The sequence below is a fragment of the Myxocyprinus asiaticus genome, chromosome 12 (genome assembly GCF_019703515.2).
Source record: "Myxocyprinus asiaticus isolate MX2 ecotype Aquarium Trade chromosome 12, UBuf_Myxa_2, whole genome shotgun sequence".
Classification (NCBI taxonomy): domain Eukaryota; kingdom Metazoa; phylum Chordata; class Actinopteri; order Cypriniformes; family Catostomidae; genus Myxocyprinus; species Myxocyprinus asiaticus.
Window position 1 is genome coordinate 7,656,201 of NC_059355.1, and position 20,629 is coordinate 7,676,829.

The 20,629-nt window shown below is 41.5% G+C and overlaps 2 protein-coding genes across 3 annotated transcripts in view; both read right to left on the reverse strand.

Moving 5' to 3' along the window:
• The window catches only part of LOC127449384 (cilium assembly protein DZIP1-like), a 40,709-nt gene extending 38,636 nt beyond the window's left edge, over positions 1-2,073 (reverse strand). For both annotated transcript variants that reach the window (XM_051712751.1, XM_051712752.1), the window contains exon 1: positions 1,896-2,073. The gene's annotated coding sequence lies outside the window, so the exon portion shown is untranslated. The remainder of the gene's footprint in view (positions 1-1,895) is intronic.
• Positions 2,074-3,364: 1,291 nt separating this feature from the next.
• On the reverse strand, positions 3,365-20,213 carry LOC127449198 (claudin-10-like). The gene is made up of 5 exons (XM_051712459.1): positions 19,905-20,213; positions 4,637-4,798; positions 4,478-4,559; positions 4,241-4,348; positions 3,365-4,079 (listed from the first exon to the last, which is right to left on the reverse strand). The coding sequence occupies exons 1-5, from the start codon at positions 20,134-20,136 to the stop codon at positions 3,851-3,853; spliced, it is 813 nt and encodes a 270-aa protein (XP_051568419.1). The 5' UTR covers positions 20,137-20,213; the 3' UTR covers positions 3,365-3,850.
• Positions 20,214-20,629: the final 416 nt, after the last annotated feature.

The following is a 20,629-nucleotide window of genomic DNA, read 5'->3' on the forward strand; positions in this document are numbered from 1 at the left end:
TTTTTATGAACCAAACCACACACCTATTAAACACACTCTGACACATACGACAAAAAGAAAAATGTTTTTCATTTGTTATAATTGAACTGGTTTCTCCTAAACTAACAGGCTACATTTTAAAACGAATTAACCGCATTTTGTATCAAATATCGTTTGTAAAATTACGTTTGAAACCTATTAAAAAGATGGGAACATGAAGGCTGCTATATTAAAAGAAAATGAAGGTTATTTCAAGTACAATAAAGAATTGTTTTCTTATTGAGACACACTTTTCCTCAAATATGCGTCCGAATTTTACTTTTGATTATTATTATTTTGTTGTTGTTGTAATTCTTCTTATTCTCAATTGTTATTCTATAGTACTTTTTACCCGAATTACAGCAAAACACTTTAAATTGTATTTAAATCAGCGTAAAATAAAGACAGTACAACAGACACTACCACATCATTTTCGCAGTGTTACACTGCAACTAATGTTTATGGCTTTAAAAATATGGTTAATTTATCTCTTATCCTATGGTTCACACACACACACACGCGCGCGCACGTTGGTTTTTCATGTTTTATGAGGAACCTAGGATTGCCACCCGTCCCGTAAAATACGGGATCGTCCCGTATTTAAAGATACAATTATGCGTCCCGTATCGAATCAGTACGGGACGCGATTTGTCCCGTATTTAAGCTGGTCAGATGGCGTCATGGTGAAATCGTTCCAGATCGCCAATTTAACATTGATATAAGTTGGAAAATGTGCCTATGGTGGGTAAAGGACCGTCCAAAAAGTCCACAAATGGTGCTAAAACTGTGATTTTTTTTTCTATATAAATGTTCAATAATATCAAACAATGTATGAATACAATCACTGAGTCATAAAGACAAGTACAGGTGAAGGAAAAACAAAACAAAACAAAACAAAACGTATAAGCCAACCAAAATGTATACATAAATAAGATAAAGGAGACAAATAATCGAAAAGATAAAAATAAATATATTTTTAACATATAAGAGATGTATTTTATTTTTTTTATTAATCTTTTTATAAGTCAGGGGTCAGGAAAGTTCTTATTTCAGCATATAAGAAAGGGTATACAATTGTTATTAATAACGCATATTAACGCTTAACGCATTTATTGCAAAAACTCCCCCTCATTTAAGTGTCCCTTATTTTAAAACTTCAAAAGTAACAACCCTACTCTCCATAAACATAATGGTTTTTATACTGTACAAACTTTATATTCTATCCCCTAACCCTAACCCTACCCCTAAACCTAACCCTCACAGAAAACTTTCTGCATTTTTACATTTTCAAAAAACATCATTTAGTATGATTTATAAGCTGTTTTCCTCATGGGGACCGGCTGATTGTCCAAACAACGTCAAAAATGTCAGGTTTTACAATCCTTGTGGGGACATTTGGTCCCCACAACGTAGGGAATACCTGGACACACACACACACACACACATACACACACACACACACACACACACACACAAATTATTTGCACATATATATTGGTGGAATGTAAACTGGACAGTTTTTGAGAGTTTTCTTGAGATTAACACATAATAAACATTAGAGCAATTTTCTGCTACACATGCTGCACTGGACGTCTCTTTCTCTTGAGCATTTCAACAGCCTGTTTCTCAGATTACTGCCCCTTCAAAACACCTCAAGCTCCTTTTACGAACAAAGGGGGGACGCAAGCAATCCAAAGTTTAGGACATGAGCGTTAAAAGAGAAGAAAAGTCCTGCATTGCAACCCTATAATACTACGTGATCCATAAATGTATTATGAAGTTCCTTAACAGCCATTTTTTGAAGCAAACCAAAAAACTTTCGGTGACTCGCTCATCGGCCGCTAAGTAACGTTAAGGATAAATGCAATGGCTCTTACCTCACGGCCAAATGTTTTGCAAAAATCCATGCAGAACTGCTTCAAAACCTCTCATTTCGAAATTTTGATTTAGCCTCTGCGATGTTAATCGAACCAACACTATAAACTTATCGTAGTGTTTTCTTAATGGACAGGACAGCAAGCGCAACAAAACAATTCCCCCCCAAAAAGTGTGAGATCCAGGCCGATGTGACGTCACGGCACATTCCTGGCGCGAGCCTCTTCTCATCTCTGGGGCTCGAGGAGGGGGATGGGCGCGCGCTGATTTAAGAACATCAACAGGTCTTGGACTTCTTTAATTATAACCTTCATTCACAACTATAAGAACATATTGATGTGTTTGTAAATGTTTTTCCTTTCCCGTTTGAATCTTTGCAATCTATGACTAGTAATATACAAGTAAAACTACTTCTAATTTTGCTCAGATACACATATGAAGACTGTAACATCCACTTTTTTTTTTTTAAAGCGAATTCGCGTTTAAACAGTCAGGAAAACCTTTAAAAAAACGCTACATATTGAAAGAACGGCAGTGTCAAAATAAGTGACTGTTTCTTGTTGAGTAGCGCCATCCAGTGGTATCTATTGGACATTGGTGGCTTAATTTTTAACTCTTCAAAGCTTTTGATGCATCTTTTTTTTTTTTTTTTTTAGCTATTAAAATATTATATGCCAATTAAATGTAGCTTTCAGAACAAATGGTTCAATCGTCCTTATGGAAAAGAAAAACATGTGTTTCTGTTTGTGCAAATGAAGCTATCACATCATTTCTATTTATTTGCACCACTCAGTTTCATAACAAAATTCCATAAAATTGAATTGTGTAAAGATTAAAGAATATATATTAATAAAAAAGATTAAATATTTAGTTTAAAAATATATATTAAAGAATACTCAATTTGATGGAATTACATTATAAAATTGTAATGTGTAAATTTAAATTTTTTTTTTTGAGTGTACATATGACGAAGGATTTGATGGAATTTTGTTATGAAATTGAAATGCATAAATTAAAAAAATAAATACGTGTATATACAGTATGATGAGGGGTTTGATGGAATGTTGTTATGAAATTGAAAAACCTTTTTTTTTTTTGTGTACATACATACATACAGACAGGGGGTTTGATGGGTTAAGAGGTTTTAAGGGTAAATGTGTCATTTTTAAAAATAAATAAAAGCAACCTTTTTGTCCTTTTAACACCCTAAAGGGGTTTATTTTATACCAGCTAATTATTATCCCTGCTATTACACAACTACTTACCAATTTCATACATAATAAATGGACATAACTGGAAATCTTAATTTTAGTTAAAATTATTTTATGTAAGGAGAAACCACAAAGTGATACAAGAGACATGAAACTAAACTGAATACATGTAAAACTGCAATAAAATAAAATTGCAGCTTACTTTAACTATCCACTAAAGATAATTGAAATTACAATCAAAATAATAAAGTCAAGTCATTTTTATTTGTATAGCGCTTTTCACAACACACATTAAAGCAGCTTTACAGAAAATCATGGTTTAATAGAAAGTGAAGCTGTAATATTTATAAAGTCTTAGCCATCACTGTGCATTTTTATAGAAATATGAGTGTAAATTCTGTTCAAAAATAATTAAATAAGTAAATAATAATCACCATAACAAAAAGTGGTTCAGATGGCCACACAATGACTTCAAGGTCAATACAACAGCAAATCAAAAACATAAACTATACAAGCATACAAAAACAGCTTTTCATTCCTTGTCTAGATAAGTCTGATACTGACAGTGTTAGTTTTTATAAGAAAAAGACTTTATAAGAAAAGATGTAGATATAAGATTCATGTACACTTAGTAGTAAGGTACAAGGAAAAGGCATGTTGCATTTTGAATTGATTGCCTTTTTTAATTTGTGTCTCCCCCCATTTTTATTCATGTTTTTTAAAATTATTTGTTTCTTTTAACTTTGTTACACAGCTGAGTCAATGGGGGGCTGAGAGGGTCTGACAGTTCTTGAAGATTGACTTCCTTGTATTCCTGTCCAACCATAACTGTATCTACTTCCCCTACTCTCTCTGTTTGTTTGATATAAAGGAGGCATGATGACTGTTGTAGGTCTGGACGAGCCCGGCAGCATGTATGTCTGTCTGGTACGTGCTGTCATGTAGGTTGGTGGTCTTCTGGGTTTCTTAGTGAGCCTGATGGAAAGACAAAAAAAAATAAATAAATAAACAACAACAAAATATATATATATATATATATATATATATATATATATATATATATATATATATATATATATATATATATAAAAGAACCGCATGTTTCTGTTTAATCTATCCAGTGAAACAGGCCACACCTTTGGCGGAATGACTCTCGTCCAGAGAAATAGCACATGACTGCACTCCCACTTATAACCAGACATGAACCTCCCCAACCAATGAACAGAGCTGCGCCGAGCTCAAACCTGAGAAACAGAAGTCATTTATTTCAAAGTGGTCATATCACACATTAGATTACACTTAAAAAGGACAATCACTAATCCTCTGTAAGTTAGATATGTGTGACCATAATGAAAGACATCATAGTTACATACTTGTATTCTAAATAATATGGATCCAAAAAGTCTGTGCGCACTTTATCTCCCCATATGGAGTACACTATAATACCACAGAACCCTGCAAAACAGACAATACATCAGTTTTTTGATCACTCAATTTATGCTTTGAAAATGCTTATGAAGAAAGGTTTCTACCAGATGCCATGTACGTCAGTGCTGCCGCGAATGTCACTCTGGCGTTAGCAAGCTCAGAGCCTCCGATTTTGGTACACTTCATCCCAATGAGGGAAAGCACAGCCCCCCAGAAGCCAAAAATCACAGCGATGACAGCCAGAGCCCTGCTCACATGGAGGAAGACTAGAAGAACCAGAAAGAAAGAGAAAAATGCTATTAATAATCTTGCGATATCCTCATGAGACCCAGCAGAAATGTTTTATCATTTTTTTCATCAACATCAATAAAGTGTTGCATAAGAAACAAATGGCACTTTATTTTCAATATTTTATTCATATTTTATTTGATGTCCACAGTAAAGGACTTTAGGACCAAGTTGTTTGGAAAATCAAGAAAAGACCTTCAGCTAATAATTATGGTTTTTCAAGTTGTAGGTTTCAACCTGTTTTCTTTAACACATACTCTGCAATACTGCTCTACTGAAATATGTTTATAAAAGATGTTCATATCATGTATTTGTGCATGCACACTAATATACATATGGATTAGCAGTGTTTACATTTAAAGTAAGGTGTTAAATCAAAAAAGTATCTGTAAGCACTTTGGCACAGGAATATGAACTTATATGACAAATATTAACAACATCTATAACTTCATACAATAATTTATATCTTAACATGTTTTCGGGGGCAACTTACAGTGCATTCATAAAGTATTCAGACTCTTTAATTTTTTTCACATTTTGTTGTTGCAGCCTAATGCTGATAAAAAATTCACAGAAATCTACACACCATACCCCATAATGACAAAGCAAAAACCAGACTTTTGATAAATTTGCAAATTTATTTAAAATAAAAACTGAAATATCACATTGACATAAGTATTCATTCCCTTTGCTATGACACTTGAAATTTAGCTCAGGTGCATCCCATTTCTCTGGATCATCTATGAAATGTTTCTACGCTTTGATTGGAGTCCACCTGTGGCAAATTCAATTGATTGGACATGATTTGGAAAGGCATGCACCTGTCTATATAAGGTCTCACAGCTGTAAATGCATATCAGAGCAAAAACCAAGCCATAAGGTCAAAGGAACTGCCTGCAGAGCTCAGAGACAGGATTGTGTCGAGGCACAGATCTGGGGAAGGCTACAAAAAATGTCAGCTGCATTGAAGGATCCCAAGAGCACAGTGGCCTCCATAGTTCTTAAATGGAAGAAGTTTGGAACAACCAGGACTTTTGCTATAGCTGGCCGCCCGGCCAAACTGAGCAATGGGGGGAGAAGGGCCTCGGTTAGAGAGGTGACCAAGAACCCGATGGTCACTCTGATTGAACTGCAGAGATCATGTGTGGAGATGGGAGAAGCTTGCAGATGGACAACCATCACTGCAACACTCCACCGATCTGGGCTTTATGGCACCCAGGGTTTTTCCTGGCTCAAAATGAGGCAGAGGTGCTACCATCCTGATCATGTACTTGTACCATGCCTTCCACTGGCTGAAGCAAACACTTACAAGCAACATATTTTAGGTGTTCTAATAATTAGATGATTGAAGAAAATGACAGTTATCAACCTATAGCATATTTAATTAAAAAAGCTAACCTGTTCAACATTAAATTAATTAAATACAACATAACAGCTAATGTGTTAATTTATAATTAACAAACAGCAAACTTGATTAACCTTTTAAACCGATAATAAGATCATCTCTGATCTCAGGTATGTGGGTGGGTATGATGGGAAGGGACAATGTGTAGAGACCAATCAGCCACTGCTTTACAGCTGGGATTGGACTGATCACTTAGATTGACAGGTCTTGATTTACCATGCGCACAACTGAAACAGTGCTGGATCTTATTACTTGTTACTTATTCTATGTAATTATGTTTCTGGTTTATTGTGGCATTTACAAATGTAAGTAGTTCTTAGGTTCAGTAAAACCCTCAGATCTCTTGTTTGGAGAGTTTTTTGGACTTTTGATAAAAAAGGCTACCTTGGTTCCAAATGCCATAACTTGCTTTGAGATAACAATACAAAATTTTGCCCAGATACAGTTGACATGATTGTAGTCATCATGTCAAGCATGAATAATTAACAAAATTAATAAACTGCATCACTTTCTCAGCAGTGTTGTAACATAAGAGCCTCCAAACATGAACAAAATCTGTTTTCTTCAAATTTGGAAAGGTATTCTGTCAAATAATACCATGCAACTGATCCTACCTTGCTTTTTGTAGAGTTATAAGCCCTTACTTTTATGTTTGCCACTTGGACGCAAACTCGCTTGTACAAGCCATACCTGCAAAGATGAAAGCATTACACTAATGGGATGTAACATTAATTCAGGGAAACTTTTTAAGAAATTGAACATATTTGAATGCAAAAGAAACAATATTCACCTGAATACCTGAATATTCACCAATTCATAAAGAGACAATGATCTTTATTCACTATTCAACTGATCTATGCATTCACTATTTCTACATATACTGTCTCTGCTATCAGTAACTTTAATGTGATCACTGATTAAATTATACTATAAATATCAATTAAAACCACGTAGGTTATTGAATCATTCATTAAACCGATTCGTTCAAACCGGGTGATTCATTCATGAATGAAGCAAGTGACAGTCTTTATGAATGGGTCATTGGAGGATTGACACACTCGATTCATTCAAAAACACTGAATCATTCAGGAACGAAACACCACTGTTCTTCTTTGTTTGGAACTATTTGTGCTTATACTTCTATCATAATGACTAAAGTCTGATTACACTATTCAGCACAAACTGTGCAACAATAATATGCGAGCGAGATGTACACGTTTGCATTTTTGAGAAAATCAAGATTATGCGTGGTCAGTAATTTGTAAGCCACTGAAATAAGGCCATGAAACACATAATAGATTCTGTAGACTCCAGCTGAGTTTTCGCTCACAAAATTATCTTTTGTGAGACACTTTTTGAATTAGAAATGCCGTATCGGATCATGCTCTTCTTCTGAGGTAAATTCACAGTGTGACTTCTTCCAAAAATGATAATGAGCTCAAACGGGAAAGACTGTACCTCTCATTGGTTTCATGCGGATTACACAATCATAGAACATTTGTTTCATTTAAAAGTAGACAATTCAAGCTTTCTATAGACATATTTCTCATGTCTGCGAGGCAAGTATACGCTGAGTTTCGGTTCATTTTCGTGACGCGCTCCAGACAGAAGTTCACAGAGACCGAGACGGCAGAAAGCGCATTGTGTATGATTTCTTTATTTTACAAAACCACAATGTTTTGCTGTTATTGTGAGTGTACACAAATAAAAGTAAACCCTTTATATGTTTAGAATGATGTCTTACTCTTATGTCTTACTCTTATCTGTATGACCAAAAATTATGGAGTATTTCTTTCTGCTGTTATCAGGGAAAAAGTCAGGTGATCACACTGGCACCTCCGGTGACCACAGAGGATTGACTGTTATGGTATCAATATAAAAAAAACAACTCAAACAGGAGCAATTCAAATATTGAATTTTGGGGGCATTTCCGACCCTGCACGACGCTATTTTGAGCCAACGCCTGATTGTCGGCACACGTTTAATTGAAAATTGATGCCAAGGGCCAAATTTAAATAAATAAGAAATGACTTGCAAAAAGGGCACTTATCTAGTGAAAGAGGGCGGGTGCTTGAGCACCACTTGGGGTCTTTCTGCTGCCTGCCTGAGTTTCGTGGACATTTGGAGGTGGCCGCCTCATAATTCTCTCTGCAGGAAAAACCCTGGCACCTAAAGGACTCTCAGACTGTGAGACAAAAGATTCTCTGGTTTGATGAAACTAAGATTGAACTGTTTGGCCTCAATTCCAAGCGTCATGTCTGGAGGAAACCAGGCACCGGTCATCACCTGCGCAATACCATCCCAACAGTGAAGCATGGTGGTGGTAGCTTCATGCTGTGGGGGTGTTTTTCAATGGTAGGGACTGGGGGACTGGTTGACTGGTCAGGGTTGAAGGAAAGCTGAACAGAGAAAAATACAGAGATATCCTTTATGAAAACCTGGTCCAGACCTCAGACTGGGCCGAAGGTTCACCTTCCAACAGGACAATGAACCTAAGCACACAGCCAAAACAACGCAAGGGTGGCTTAGGGACAACTCTGTGAATGTCCTTGAGTGGCCCAGCCAGAGCCCAGACTTGAACCCAATCGAACATCTCTGGAAAGACCTGAAAATGGCTGTCCACTGACGGTCCCCATCCAACCTGACAGAGCTTGAGGGAATCTGCAGAGAAGAATGGCAGAAAATCCTCAAATCCAGATGTGCAAAGCTTGTCGCATCATACCCAAAAAGAATTGAGGCTGTAATTGCTGCCAAAGGTGCTTCAACTAAGTACTGAGTTCCCTATCTGTCACTCATTCGACGTTGTGTCGATGTAGTGACACTAGGGGTCACTCTTGGGAGCCCGAGACACCTCTGGTCTTTGATAAAAGGCCAATGAAAATTGGCGAGTGGTATTTGCATGCCACTCCCCCGGACATACGGGTAGAAAAGGAGCTGGCGTGCAACCACTCATTCAGATTTTCTCTTCGGAGCCGAACGGTCGATGTTTACTGAGCTGACTGTTCATTCACCTCTGCTGGATCTGACGGCGCATTTCAGTGGCTTCTCCCTCCTCTGCACTGGTGCACTGCAGAGAATGCCCCTGGGCGCTTCGGCAGAAAAAGAGAGTATATTTTCCTAAAAGAGTATATTTCTCTAAAAGAGCAGCACACACGGAACGTCTTTTTAAAGATGCATCTTTTTAAAGATGCCTTTCCATTTGTGTGTTATTCCTGGTTGTGGTCGTTACCTCTCAACTTCAGACAGTCACAATCGCTGTCTTTCGTGTCTGGGCGTGACCCACACGGAGACAGCATTTGTGGATGGTTCATGTACTCACTGTGAGAACATGACCATGGCAACATTGCGGTTGCGGCTTGCTTTCGTAAGAAAACCCCAGCAGCTCCCCGCCTCGGTCCTTCTACCTACGGGTATGAGGCCAGCGCGACTAGCACTGGGGGCGATTTGGGGACCCAAATCCCGGGGTCCTGCCTCCGCCGGGTAACCCCCCGTGGACCTCCCATTCCCCAGCACACTCGTCTGCCCTGATCAGGCTTCTGGATAAGTCCGCCGGCTCGTCTCACGGCGAGTTCGACCTCTTGTTCGGAGCCCGCAAAGCTGATGAGCTCTCAAGCGCAGCATTGGAGAGCGGGCTTGTCCAGTCGGACGCAGAAGCCTCAGCTGGGCTCCCCCCCTTCAGGGATGATTGCCCAGTCACAGGCTGATGCGGAAATGACGGAACACTCCGCTCCCCCCGAACCCTCGCGGCTTGATGATTGGTTCCTGGGCTCGCGGCGCCACTCAAAGCAGCCACGCCCCTCTCCAGTGCCTTTCTTCCCAGAAGTGCATGAGGAGCTGACAAAATCATGGGAGGCACCTTTTACTGCCCGGTCATGATTTCTTAGTTACCCTGCCCTCACTACATGACGGGGCGGCCATGGGCTATACGGCGATTCCCTCGGTGGATAAGGCGCTTGTGATGCACCTATGCCCACAGAGCGCCACCACCTGGCGCGGACACCCAAAGCTCCCATCCAAGCTCTGTAGGTTCACATCATCCCTGACGGCCTCCTGCAGGTTCACCAAGCCAAGGCACTAAAAGAACTGCACGAGGGTATTTCCGCTCGAGATCTGATGCAGGAGCTGTGCTCGGCGACCGACCTCGCTCTCCGGGTGACGAAGGTCACGGCGCGGCCTCTCGGGTGGGTGATGTCCACATTAGTGGTCCAGGAGCACCACCTTTGGCTCAACATGGTCGAGATGGGTGAGGCCGATAAGACACAGTTCCTTGCTGCCCCCATCTCCCAGGCTGGCCTATTCGGTGATACCGTCGAGGACTTTGCCCAGCAGTTCTCGATGGTGAAGCAGCAGATGGAGGCTATCCGGCATATCCTGCCCCGGCTTGGCTCAAGATCACGCACCCCACCTGCTCGTCGCCAAGGGCGTCCCCCTGCGGAGACTGCACCGGCTCCGCCGAAGCCCACCCCTTCGGCCCGGCCCCGGTGTGGAGACCACCACAGGAAGCAGACGCCACCCGTCTCACAGCCGGCCGCCAAGAACCCACGAAAAGCTTCAAAGTACCCCTGAGACAGGCAACCCAGGGTTGATGAAACCCACTGCTTTGGAGCTGGTAGGAAGACAACTCCATCCCCCGGTGGAGGGCCGGGTGGAGAATTTTTCTTTTGTTGCATTTTCATTTGATTTCGTGGCATGCCCAAGTGGCTGCGGTACCCAACAGTTCATCAAAAGAGTGGTTTCCTCCTCCCTGGGTCACATACCCAGTGTGCACAGCCGTCATCACAACCTCTGTCCACCTTTTTACCCTTGCAGGATTGGCGCTCCAGCAGCGGTCTCCCCGCCCCTGCGCACCCAGATGTGGCACAGATCTGCCCCCGATGTGACAGTCTCCACAGGATGAGAGGACAGGCCTCTTCCTCCCCCATCCCAGGCTGTTCCGGGGATGGTCACAAGGTGCCAGGTAAGTGCTTCGATGTCCCTAGACTCAGCACGGTCATGACATGGTGTGGCACCTCGAGCTCCACCCTGCGGCGAGGCCCCACATGCCGGTACGTCCGATGAGGTTGTCCCTTTGGTCCCCCTTGCACGGGGCTTGGATGCATGGCTTGTGCTTTCCAATCCATTGCGATGGCTGATCTGGACCGTCCGACCCGGCTACGTGATTCAGTTTGCCAGGCATCCGCCCAGGTTCAGCGGTATCCACTTCACCTTGGTGCAGGACGAAAACACTGCTACCTTGCGCGCGGAGATCCTCCTATGGAAGGGTGCGATAGAACCTGTCCCTCCGGCCGAGATGAGGAAGGGGTTTTACAGCCCCTACTTCATCGTACTGAAAAAAATCGGTGGGTTGCGGCCAATCTTGGACTTGTGAGTACTGAACCGGGCTTTACACAGACTCCCGTTCAAGATGCTGACGCAAAAACACATTCTAGCGAGTGTCCGGCATCAAGATTGGTTCACGGCGGTAGACCTGAAGGATGCGTACTTTCACGTCTCGATTCTACCTCAACACAGACCCTTCCTCCGGTTTGCATTCAAGGGTCGAGTGAATCAGTACAAGGTCCTCCCTTTTGGTCTGTCCTTGTCCCCTTGCATCTTCACAAAGGTAGCAGAGGCAGCTCTTACCCAGTTAAGGGAGGTGGGCATTTGCATTCTGAACTATCTCGATGACTGTCTAATCCTAGCTCTCTCTCGGGACATGTTGTGTGCACTCAGGGACTTGGTGCTCTCGCACCTCAGCCGATTAGGGCTACGGGCCAACTGGGAAAAGAGCAAGCTCCTCCCGGTTCAGAGCATCTCTTTTCTCGGTTTGGATTTGGACTCAGTCTCATTGACGGCGCGCCTCATGAACGAGCGCGCACAGTCGGTGCTGGCCTGTTTGAAGGCGTTCAAACAGAAAACAGCGATTCCACTGAAACTCTTTCAGAGGCTCCTGGGGCATATGGCATCCTCAGCACACCCCACTTGGGTTGATGCATATGAGACTGCTTCAGCACTGGCTTCAGACTCGGGCATGGCGCCGCGGGACACATCGTGTGGTCATCATGCCAGTCTGTCACCGCCTCTTCGGCCTTTGGACCGACCTCACGTTTCTACGGGCAGGCATTCCCCTAGAGCAGGTCTCCAGGCACGTTGTGGTCACAACAGACGCCTCCAAAACGGGCCGGGGTGCTGTTTGCAATGGGCACGCAGCCGCTGGCTTATGGACGGGCCCACGGCTTCATTGGGACATCAACTGCCTTGAGTTGCTGTCAATTCTGCTCACCCTGTGGAGGTTCCGGCCATTGATCCAGGGCAAGCACGTGTTAGTTCAGACAGACAACACGGCAACTGTAGCATATGTCAACCACCAACGTGGTCTGCGCTCTCGCAGTATGTTACAACTCGCCCGCCGTCTCCTCCTCTGGAGTCAGCAGCACTTCAAGTCGCTGTGAGCCACTCACATCCCGGGCGACCTCAACACTGCAGTGGACGTGCTGTCATGGCAGATTACCCTCAGGGGAGACTCCACCCTCAGGTGGTCCAGCTGATTTGGGCAGGCACAGGTAGACCTGTTCACCTCCCAAGAATCCTCCCACTGCCTGCTCTGGTACGCCCTGACCGAGGCACCTCTCGGCATAGACACGCTGGCACACAGCTGGCCCCCTGGCCTGCGCAAATATGCGTTTCCCCAAGTGAGCCTACTTGCACAGGCCAGGGGGGACAAGGAGCAGGTCGTCCTGGTAGCACCCTACTGGCCCACCTAGACATGGTTCTCAGACCTCATGATCCTCATGACAGCCCCCCCCCGGCGAATTCCCCTGAGGAAGAACCTTCTTTCTCAGGGACGGGGCACCATCTGGCACCCGTGGCCAGACCTCTGGAATCTCCATGTCTGGCCCCTGGATGGGGCATGGAAGACCTAAGCGGTCTACCACCCGTGGTGGTAGACACGATCACTCAGGCTAGGGCCCCCTCTACAAGGCGCCTGTATGCCTTTAAGTGGCATCTGTTTGCTAAGTGGTGTTCTTCCCGACAGGAAGACCCCCAGAGATGCGCAGTCGGATCGGTGCTTTCCTTCCAGCAGGAGAGGTTGGAAGGGCGGCTGTCCCCTTCCACCTTGAAGGTAAACGTTGCTGCTATAGCAGCACACCACGACACAGTGGACAGTAAGTCCTTAGGGAAGCATGACCTGATCATCAGGTTCCTGAGAGGCACCAGGAGGTTGAACCCCTCCAGACCGTGCCTCGTTCCCTCATGGGACCTCTCCGTAGTTCTTCAGGGTCTACAGAGAGCCCCCTTTGAGCCTTTGCAGTCAGCTGAGCTTAAGGCACTCTCCTTTAAGACTGCCCTCCTGACTGTGCTCACCTCCATCAAGAGGACAGGAGACCTGCAAGCATTCTCTGTCAGCGAAATGTGTGTGGAGTTTGGTCCGGGCTACTCTCACGTGATCCCGAGACCCTGACTGGGCTATGTGCCCAAGGTTCCCACAACCCCTTTTAGGGACCAGGTGGTGAACCTGCAAACACTGCCTCAGAAGGAGGCAGACCCAGCCCTGTTGTTGCTGTGTCCAGTGCGCGCTTTACACATCTATTTGGATCGCACGCAGAGCTTTAGGATCTCTGAGCAGCTTTTTGTCTGCTTTGGTGCACAGCGGAAAGGAAGCGCTGTCTCCAAGCAGAGGATCACCCACTGGCTCATTGATGCCACAGCTATGGTATATCTCGCCCAGGACGTGCTGCCCCCGGTAGGGCTACGAGCCCATTCTACCAGGGGTGTAGCGGCCTCCTGGTCCCTGGCCAGGGGTGCCTCTCTAACAGACATTTGCAGAGCAGCGGGCTGGGCAACACCCAACACCTTTGCAAGGTTCTACAACCTCCGGGTGGAACTGGTTTCGTCCCTGGTAGTGGCACGCAATACAAGCGGATAAGCCCGGGATAGCCGGCCGGGTGTATCGCTTGCACATAGCGCCTTTCACCTCCTCTGAGCTGAAGACATGTGCCATTAATTCCCAGTAGTGTTCACAAACTATGTTCCCCAGTTGACTTCCTCCAAGCCCTGTGGCAGTCGAGTTTTCGGAGAGACTCGTTTCTGGCCCAGTACACGTGCTAACTAAACGCCCTGTTCTGGGGTAGGTGCTCCGCATGTGGTGGTTCCCTGCAAGGTAACCCCATGCGATGTATATCTTCCGCTAATTCATTTCCCTATTGGCAAACTGCGTCTTGCTTGGGCAGAGGCCCCTCTGCCACAGTCTTCATGTTTGTAGTAACTCCTCCCTTGTTGAGTAGGATCTACCATGAGACTTCCCCACATGACATAATCCTGACACAGCTCGGCAAGACCATGTGACGTATTTCCACTTAAATATCCTCCTCTCTCTGGGCGAGGTGTGGTCTCCGCGGTGCCCTCCCCTTGGGAGGATATTCCCCCCTTTTTTTTTTTTAGGGAGTGGGAAAAAAAGCAGAAAAGAGGCCACAACTGGGCTAGCCTGTCTCTATCTTTTGGGTAGTCGACTTGTCCCCAAAGGGCTGTTTGACACTCATAACTATGTTGGGGGAGGTTATGTGTCGGCCTGGTGTGCTAGCTATGAGGCACACAGTGGTCTGCCCGTCACACACCGCCAGTTCACGTAACACAGTTCAGCCAGTTGCGGCGTTTTGTATAGGGACCCCTAGTGTCACTACATCGACACAACGTCGAGTGAGTGACAGATAGGGAACATCATGGTTACTTGTGTAACCTCTGTTCCCTGATAGAGGGAATGAGACATTGTGTCCTTCCTGCCACAAAGCTGAACTACCTGCTGAAATGGCCGGACCTTGTCTTGGCTCCTCAGCATAAAACCTGAATGAGTGGTTGCACACCAGCTCCTTTTATACCCGTATGTCCGGGGGAGAGGCATGCGAATACCACGGATATGGAGCATAGACTGATGTGAAAAAAATTAAAATAATTTAATGCATTTTAGCATACACTATAAAAAAATAATGTGCTGAATTTGCTTAAAAATATAATGCATAATTTTTGCGACCCACTTTTTAAGCAAATTCCACCACAAATTTTAAGCAACGTTACCTTAAAACCTTAGTTGGCTATGCCCAAATTAATGCGCTTCCCTGCAAACATTTTTACTTAAAATACTGTGCCAGGGCAGCTAATACAGGTTTTTTAAACTTTTGAAAACTATGCATTTTAAGCTCATTTGGCTCAATTTTAAGTGCTATTAGCACTCTTCAAATTCTAGGTTCTGTACATTTACTTTTAATTAACTTTAAAGCAAAATGACCTGAAGAAATAACAGACAACTGATGAATATCAAAGGTTTCTATTGTCAACCTTCAACATCGACACAGACCAGCTGAATAACATTGTAAAACCTGCCTTTTCATTACAAATTTACAATCACACTTAGATATTCCTGCTATCCCAGAATCAGAATATGTTCTCAAATACAAAAATAGTAACAAAATCATGACAATAAACATAAAACATAAAAATAAGTGGGATTTGCAATGATTTGAAGAATTTCAGTAAATCAAAATCAAAATAATTTAAAAAGCATTTTAACAGACTGCAGACTTATACACAGGTATGGGACAACTGTCTGAACTTATACTGTAACAGTTTGTATTTATAAAAGAAACTATTCATTCAAAATATCTTAAATTTGACCTGGCCTTGCCATGATCAAGATTCAACAATACTTACTGTATAAAAAAAAAAAAAATGGCGTCAGCTTCTTTGGGTAGCCAATGTGAAGAGCATAAAGTAACCAAAAAAGTTAGTACACTGACCCACGTTTTGACAGATCCCCAACTCATTTTCGAGGACAATTAATACATCCAGTGTGTTGAAAGGCAAATTTAGCTCTTCCTGCTCCACAGCTACGATGGCATCTGCTCCCATCTATGCTTTGTCAAGCTGGTCTTCCTAAATGCATAGAAATAATCTTTGTTAATGTATATTAACAATTTCCATTGTATTTATTTGCATAATTGAATATCTTTAATGTCAATAATTACAGAGTACAAAAAAGTTATGCTTAAAGAGATAGTTCACACAAAAATTTAAATTCTCTAATTATTTATTCACCCTCATGCCATCCCAGACTTTCTTCAGCAGAACACAAATGAAGATTTTAGAAGATTATTTCAGCTCTGCAGGTCCATACAATACAAGTGAACGGTGGCCATAACTAAAGCTGCAAAAAGCACATAAAGGCAGTATAAAAGTAACCTATCATCTCAATTCTGAAGACATGGATTTAACCAGAGACTATTTAGCAAAGACGGACCACTTCTATTAAAATGAATGGGAGAAACTGGAATGCCCAACGGTCAACGAATGTTTAAAGGAAGTCCCGCCTTACAGGTAAAAGAGCCAATCACCTTTTATTTAACTCGAACGTGCATGTGCATTAGCTATATAATCCAGGAAAATTTTGTTTTTTAGCATAATCTAAGGTAAAGAAGCACAGTTTAGGATTTGTTGTCAGACTTTACTGTTGATTTGAAATATGTTCTTTGATTGTCGTCTTGACAAACCGTTTTGGAGATTTCGGTCTTTCCCCATTCAAGCAGATAGGAGCTGAACTGTCATGACTGGAAATAGTCTCCCGAGAGCGTTCCAAAGATGGCCAACAGTGGATTGACTTGCTAAAAAGACTTTGATTTAACCACTGGAGTCATATGGATTACTTTTATGTTGCCCTTTAAGTGCTTTTTGGAGCTTCAAATTTCTGGTCACCATTCACTAGCATTGTATGGACCAACAGAGCCGAGATATTCTTCTAAAAATCTTCCCTTGTGTGGATTTCTGCAGGAGAAAGAAATCTGGGATGGCATGAGTAAATGACAAGATAATTTTAATTTCAAACAAACAGCTATTCACCACTTTACCAAAGGCATACATTTATATAAATGTCAGCTGGTATGTTAAAATGGTGCTATATAAATATGTACAATGTTATCCAAGTGTTTCCTACCTTTTTTATTTTTACCTTGAAAACCTTGACTAGGAGTCACCTGTTGCCTGCTGAGTTTCTGCTGCGTGAGTGACATCTGAGCAGCAGTTGAAGATTAACTGTCCCTCCGGTGAAAAATTCACGGGACTTTGCCACTGTCCGACAATGAGAAAGCATAGTATTTTCCCATGAGAAAAGTATGATGTAAGCACCACATGCAGAATATTAATTATTGTCACTGACAACATCAGTGTTGTTTAAGGCAAGCAGCAACCACAACAAACTCATTACAGACCGAAATTAATGCTTCACATGATATTGGTGTTTGCATTTATTCATGTCGTCTCAAACACTAACTGAGGCGCAATTAACCCTTGCGTGTCCTTCGGGACATTTTTGTCTTTTTCGATCATTTTGGCTGTGTTAATGCCAATGGCATAAATTTAGCCAAAGGTGTGTATTTTTTGGGGAATTTTGATATTTCAACCTCAGTTCCAAAAATGCATCTATAATACACTGTGTACACAAAATAGTTACACTCAGGAACTTCAGGACAAAAATGTCCCCATTGAAACCCATTAAAACTGCAATATTTGATCCCAGTGCCATTAAAGCATAAAATCATGAATTCTATGATATTATGCTTTCATTCCGGAGCCCTGACTTCAAAATTTAAAACATATTTTCCACCAGATGGCGCCATGTTTCTCATGTTTAATATATGGAGCAAATACATGCTTTTTTCTTATTTTCTGTTTGCTGTATTATAGAGCACTGCAGGCCAATTAAATAAATGATGCAGCTAAAATTGTTTGAGCGTGTTGGTACGGATGTCATAGTGTATTTTGTATGTGTGTATTGAGAAATGTGTGTGTGTGAAAAACAACAGTGGCATTATGTAAACAAACTGGCATGTAAAGGGTTAAAATCAAGAAAATGAATTAATATTTGGTAGTTATGATCAGGACTTATGTTGGTTAAAAAAATTAACCCACTGAAAGTGGAAAATAATATTAATATATAATATTAATATGGCAGTTTTTTGACGCGGACATTTTTGTCCTCTAAAGACCTCTGAGTAACTTTTTTTTATTATTGACGCACAAGGTTTAAAAGCATTACCTGAATGCTCAGACAAAAAATAACATTTAGCATTAAAACTGTAGATGCAATTGATGAAGCAAAATATAAATCAACACTCAGAAAATGTTAGCTGGTTTCAAGATGTACACTTTGAAGTTTGCATTAAACATTACATTAAATTGGTGTAGAAAAGTGATTAACGTGCTGGAATTACCTGTTGTTTGCTGAGTTTCTGCAATGCGAGAGAGTTGTTGCAGCTGCTGTGTGAGTGAAGGCCCTAAGCAGCAGTTGAAGATGAGAAGTATCTGCCTGGTGAAAAAATGCGCGGGCTCCTTTAAGTTTGTTCGACTGTGAAGATGTACCCATCTTATTAGCCTTATGCAGACAAACGTTTAATATACTGTAGATTTGCAAACTAAACGTAAGTTAATGCAACTTCTTTAAGCGAACAGAAACTTGAATACACAGAAAATTGATAGCAAAAAAAAAAAAAAAAAAAGTACTTTACCTTTGAACTTTTTGGCAAAAACTTCATGTTGTCCACCACATGCTCTCCTCATCCAAAATGGCAGCCAGCCCCAAATATGCTTGCTTGAAAATCAATGACATTCTACATCACGTGGTTTCCCATGGACTCTTAAAAAATTAGGCTGGGTTTACTAAATTTCAGATTACTGTCGCTTCACTCAAAATAAATATTAATGTTTCTTTATTATTATGAGGACAGCATAATCTCAATATCTTGTGTCATAAATGTAGTATTTAATTAATGAAAGTTGACAACATTATGTTTTCACAAAAAATCTGTTTATTTTAATGAGCAATATTTGCTGAAGCAAGGAATCATTTTTTTTTCAGTGTAAGGCTGCATCATAAAATGTAAAAACTTTTTCTAAACATAAAAAAAAAAAATGTATATCATATGCATCCTTTCATTTCCAATCCTCTATCTACATAAATTAACATACATATTTCCCCAAATTTGATCATTAGAGAATATTTTACCTCTTACCCATAAAATTAAATCCACATCGGCTCATGTTTTATTCCATAATCTGTATAACTAGTCCTAGAATAGAATATTAAGAACTACATCAGATATTACAAATAAAAAACTTTTCACTTTTGATTTAATTTTGAATTTTTAGCTGGCACCCATTTAATTTCTGTCCCTGATAATAAAAAGTAATACATTGTAATGTTTAATTTCTTGAGATGTTAATTTAGAAGAAATCAGATACTGATGACAATTTAAAAATACACACCCACTGACCTTCTTTCCATAAAATGTGCCGAATTGTGATGCAAGACATTTTTAAAATCCAAAGAGAGCAATCTTTCATGGCTAAACTCTCTTGAAAAAAAAAAACAAGTTAGGATGGTTTGCTGGTTTTAGCTGGTCTCCCAGCCTGGCCATGTGGGTCTCCCAATGCTGACCCAACTAGATTAGGCTGTTTTTAGCTGCTAATTCCTTTTCTTCTTTTTTCCCCAGAAGGGAACTCCCTAACATTTGGTATCTTTGAAAAGCCTAGGATGTCCTAGCTGTGTGGTCTCAAAGAAAAATGTGTTCTGTACATACAAAAATAAATCACTGGGTCACCTCTAAATGCCCAAAACTATGACACAATGTCTCTATGTCAACATATTTTCTCCTTACCAGACAGGTCCATCATAGAGGGGTAGTATTTACAATCAGATACTCCTGTATTGTCTGTGACACAGTCCTTCCAGATGTTTGAATAGTATTCACCGGATTCAAGAACGGCGGTGTTGCTTCCTGACACAATCCAAAACTCAGTGGCCAGAGTGGAACAAATCAAAATCCAGCCACACAAACAGGACACAAAACAACCAATCTCTACATACATCCCCACTGTTCGATGCCTCATGCTGCCAACTTAAGACTGAAGAACAGAAAAAAAGGGAAAAGTTCAGTTGAAAATCTCTATTGAGAGAGGTACATGAACTGCTGAGAAGTTTCAGGTCAATAGTAAAATGTAAATTTATTGGTGGTGGGGGTTGGGGCGGGGTCCTTTTTATTTGCATATTACTTCTTAAAACTGGTAAAACTACATGGTTTTACCTCATCAGCAGTTTCTCATTCCCAGAGCGTATTCCCAGTGTATACATTTACTGAATCTGACATCTTTTTCACCAGGGCTGTAATTTCTGGAATTGCGGAAAGAGTTAAATGAGAATAAAAATGTACCTATCTGAAACTGTTTTTCTAAAGCATATATTACTAATTTGTACCTGTGCGAGTTGTCATGATCTTGTTTGGACAGGTTGTCTTGTTTTAAAAATGTGATACTATGCTCCTGGGAATATTGTCCTGGCACCGAATTCTTCATAATTAAGATAACTATCTACAATATAATGGTT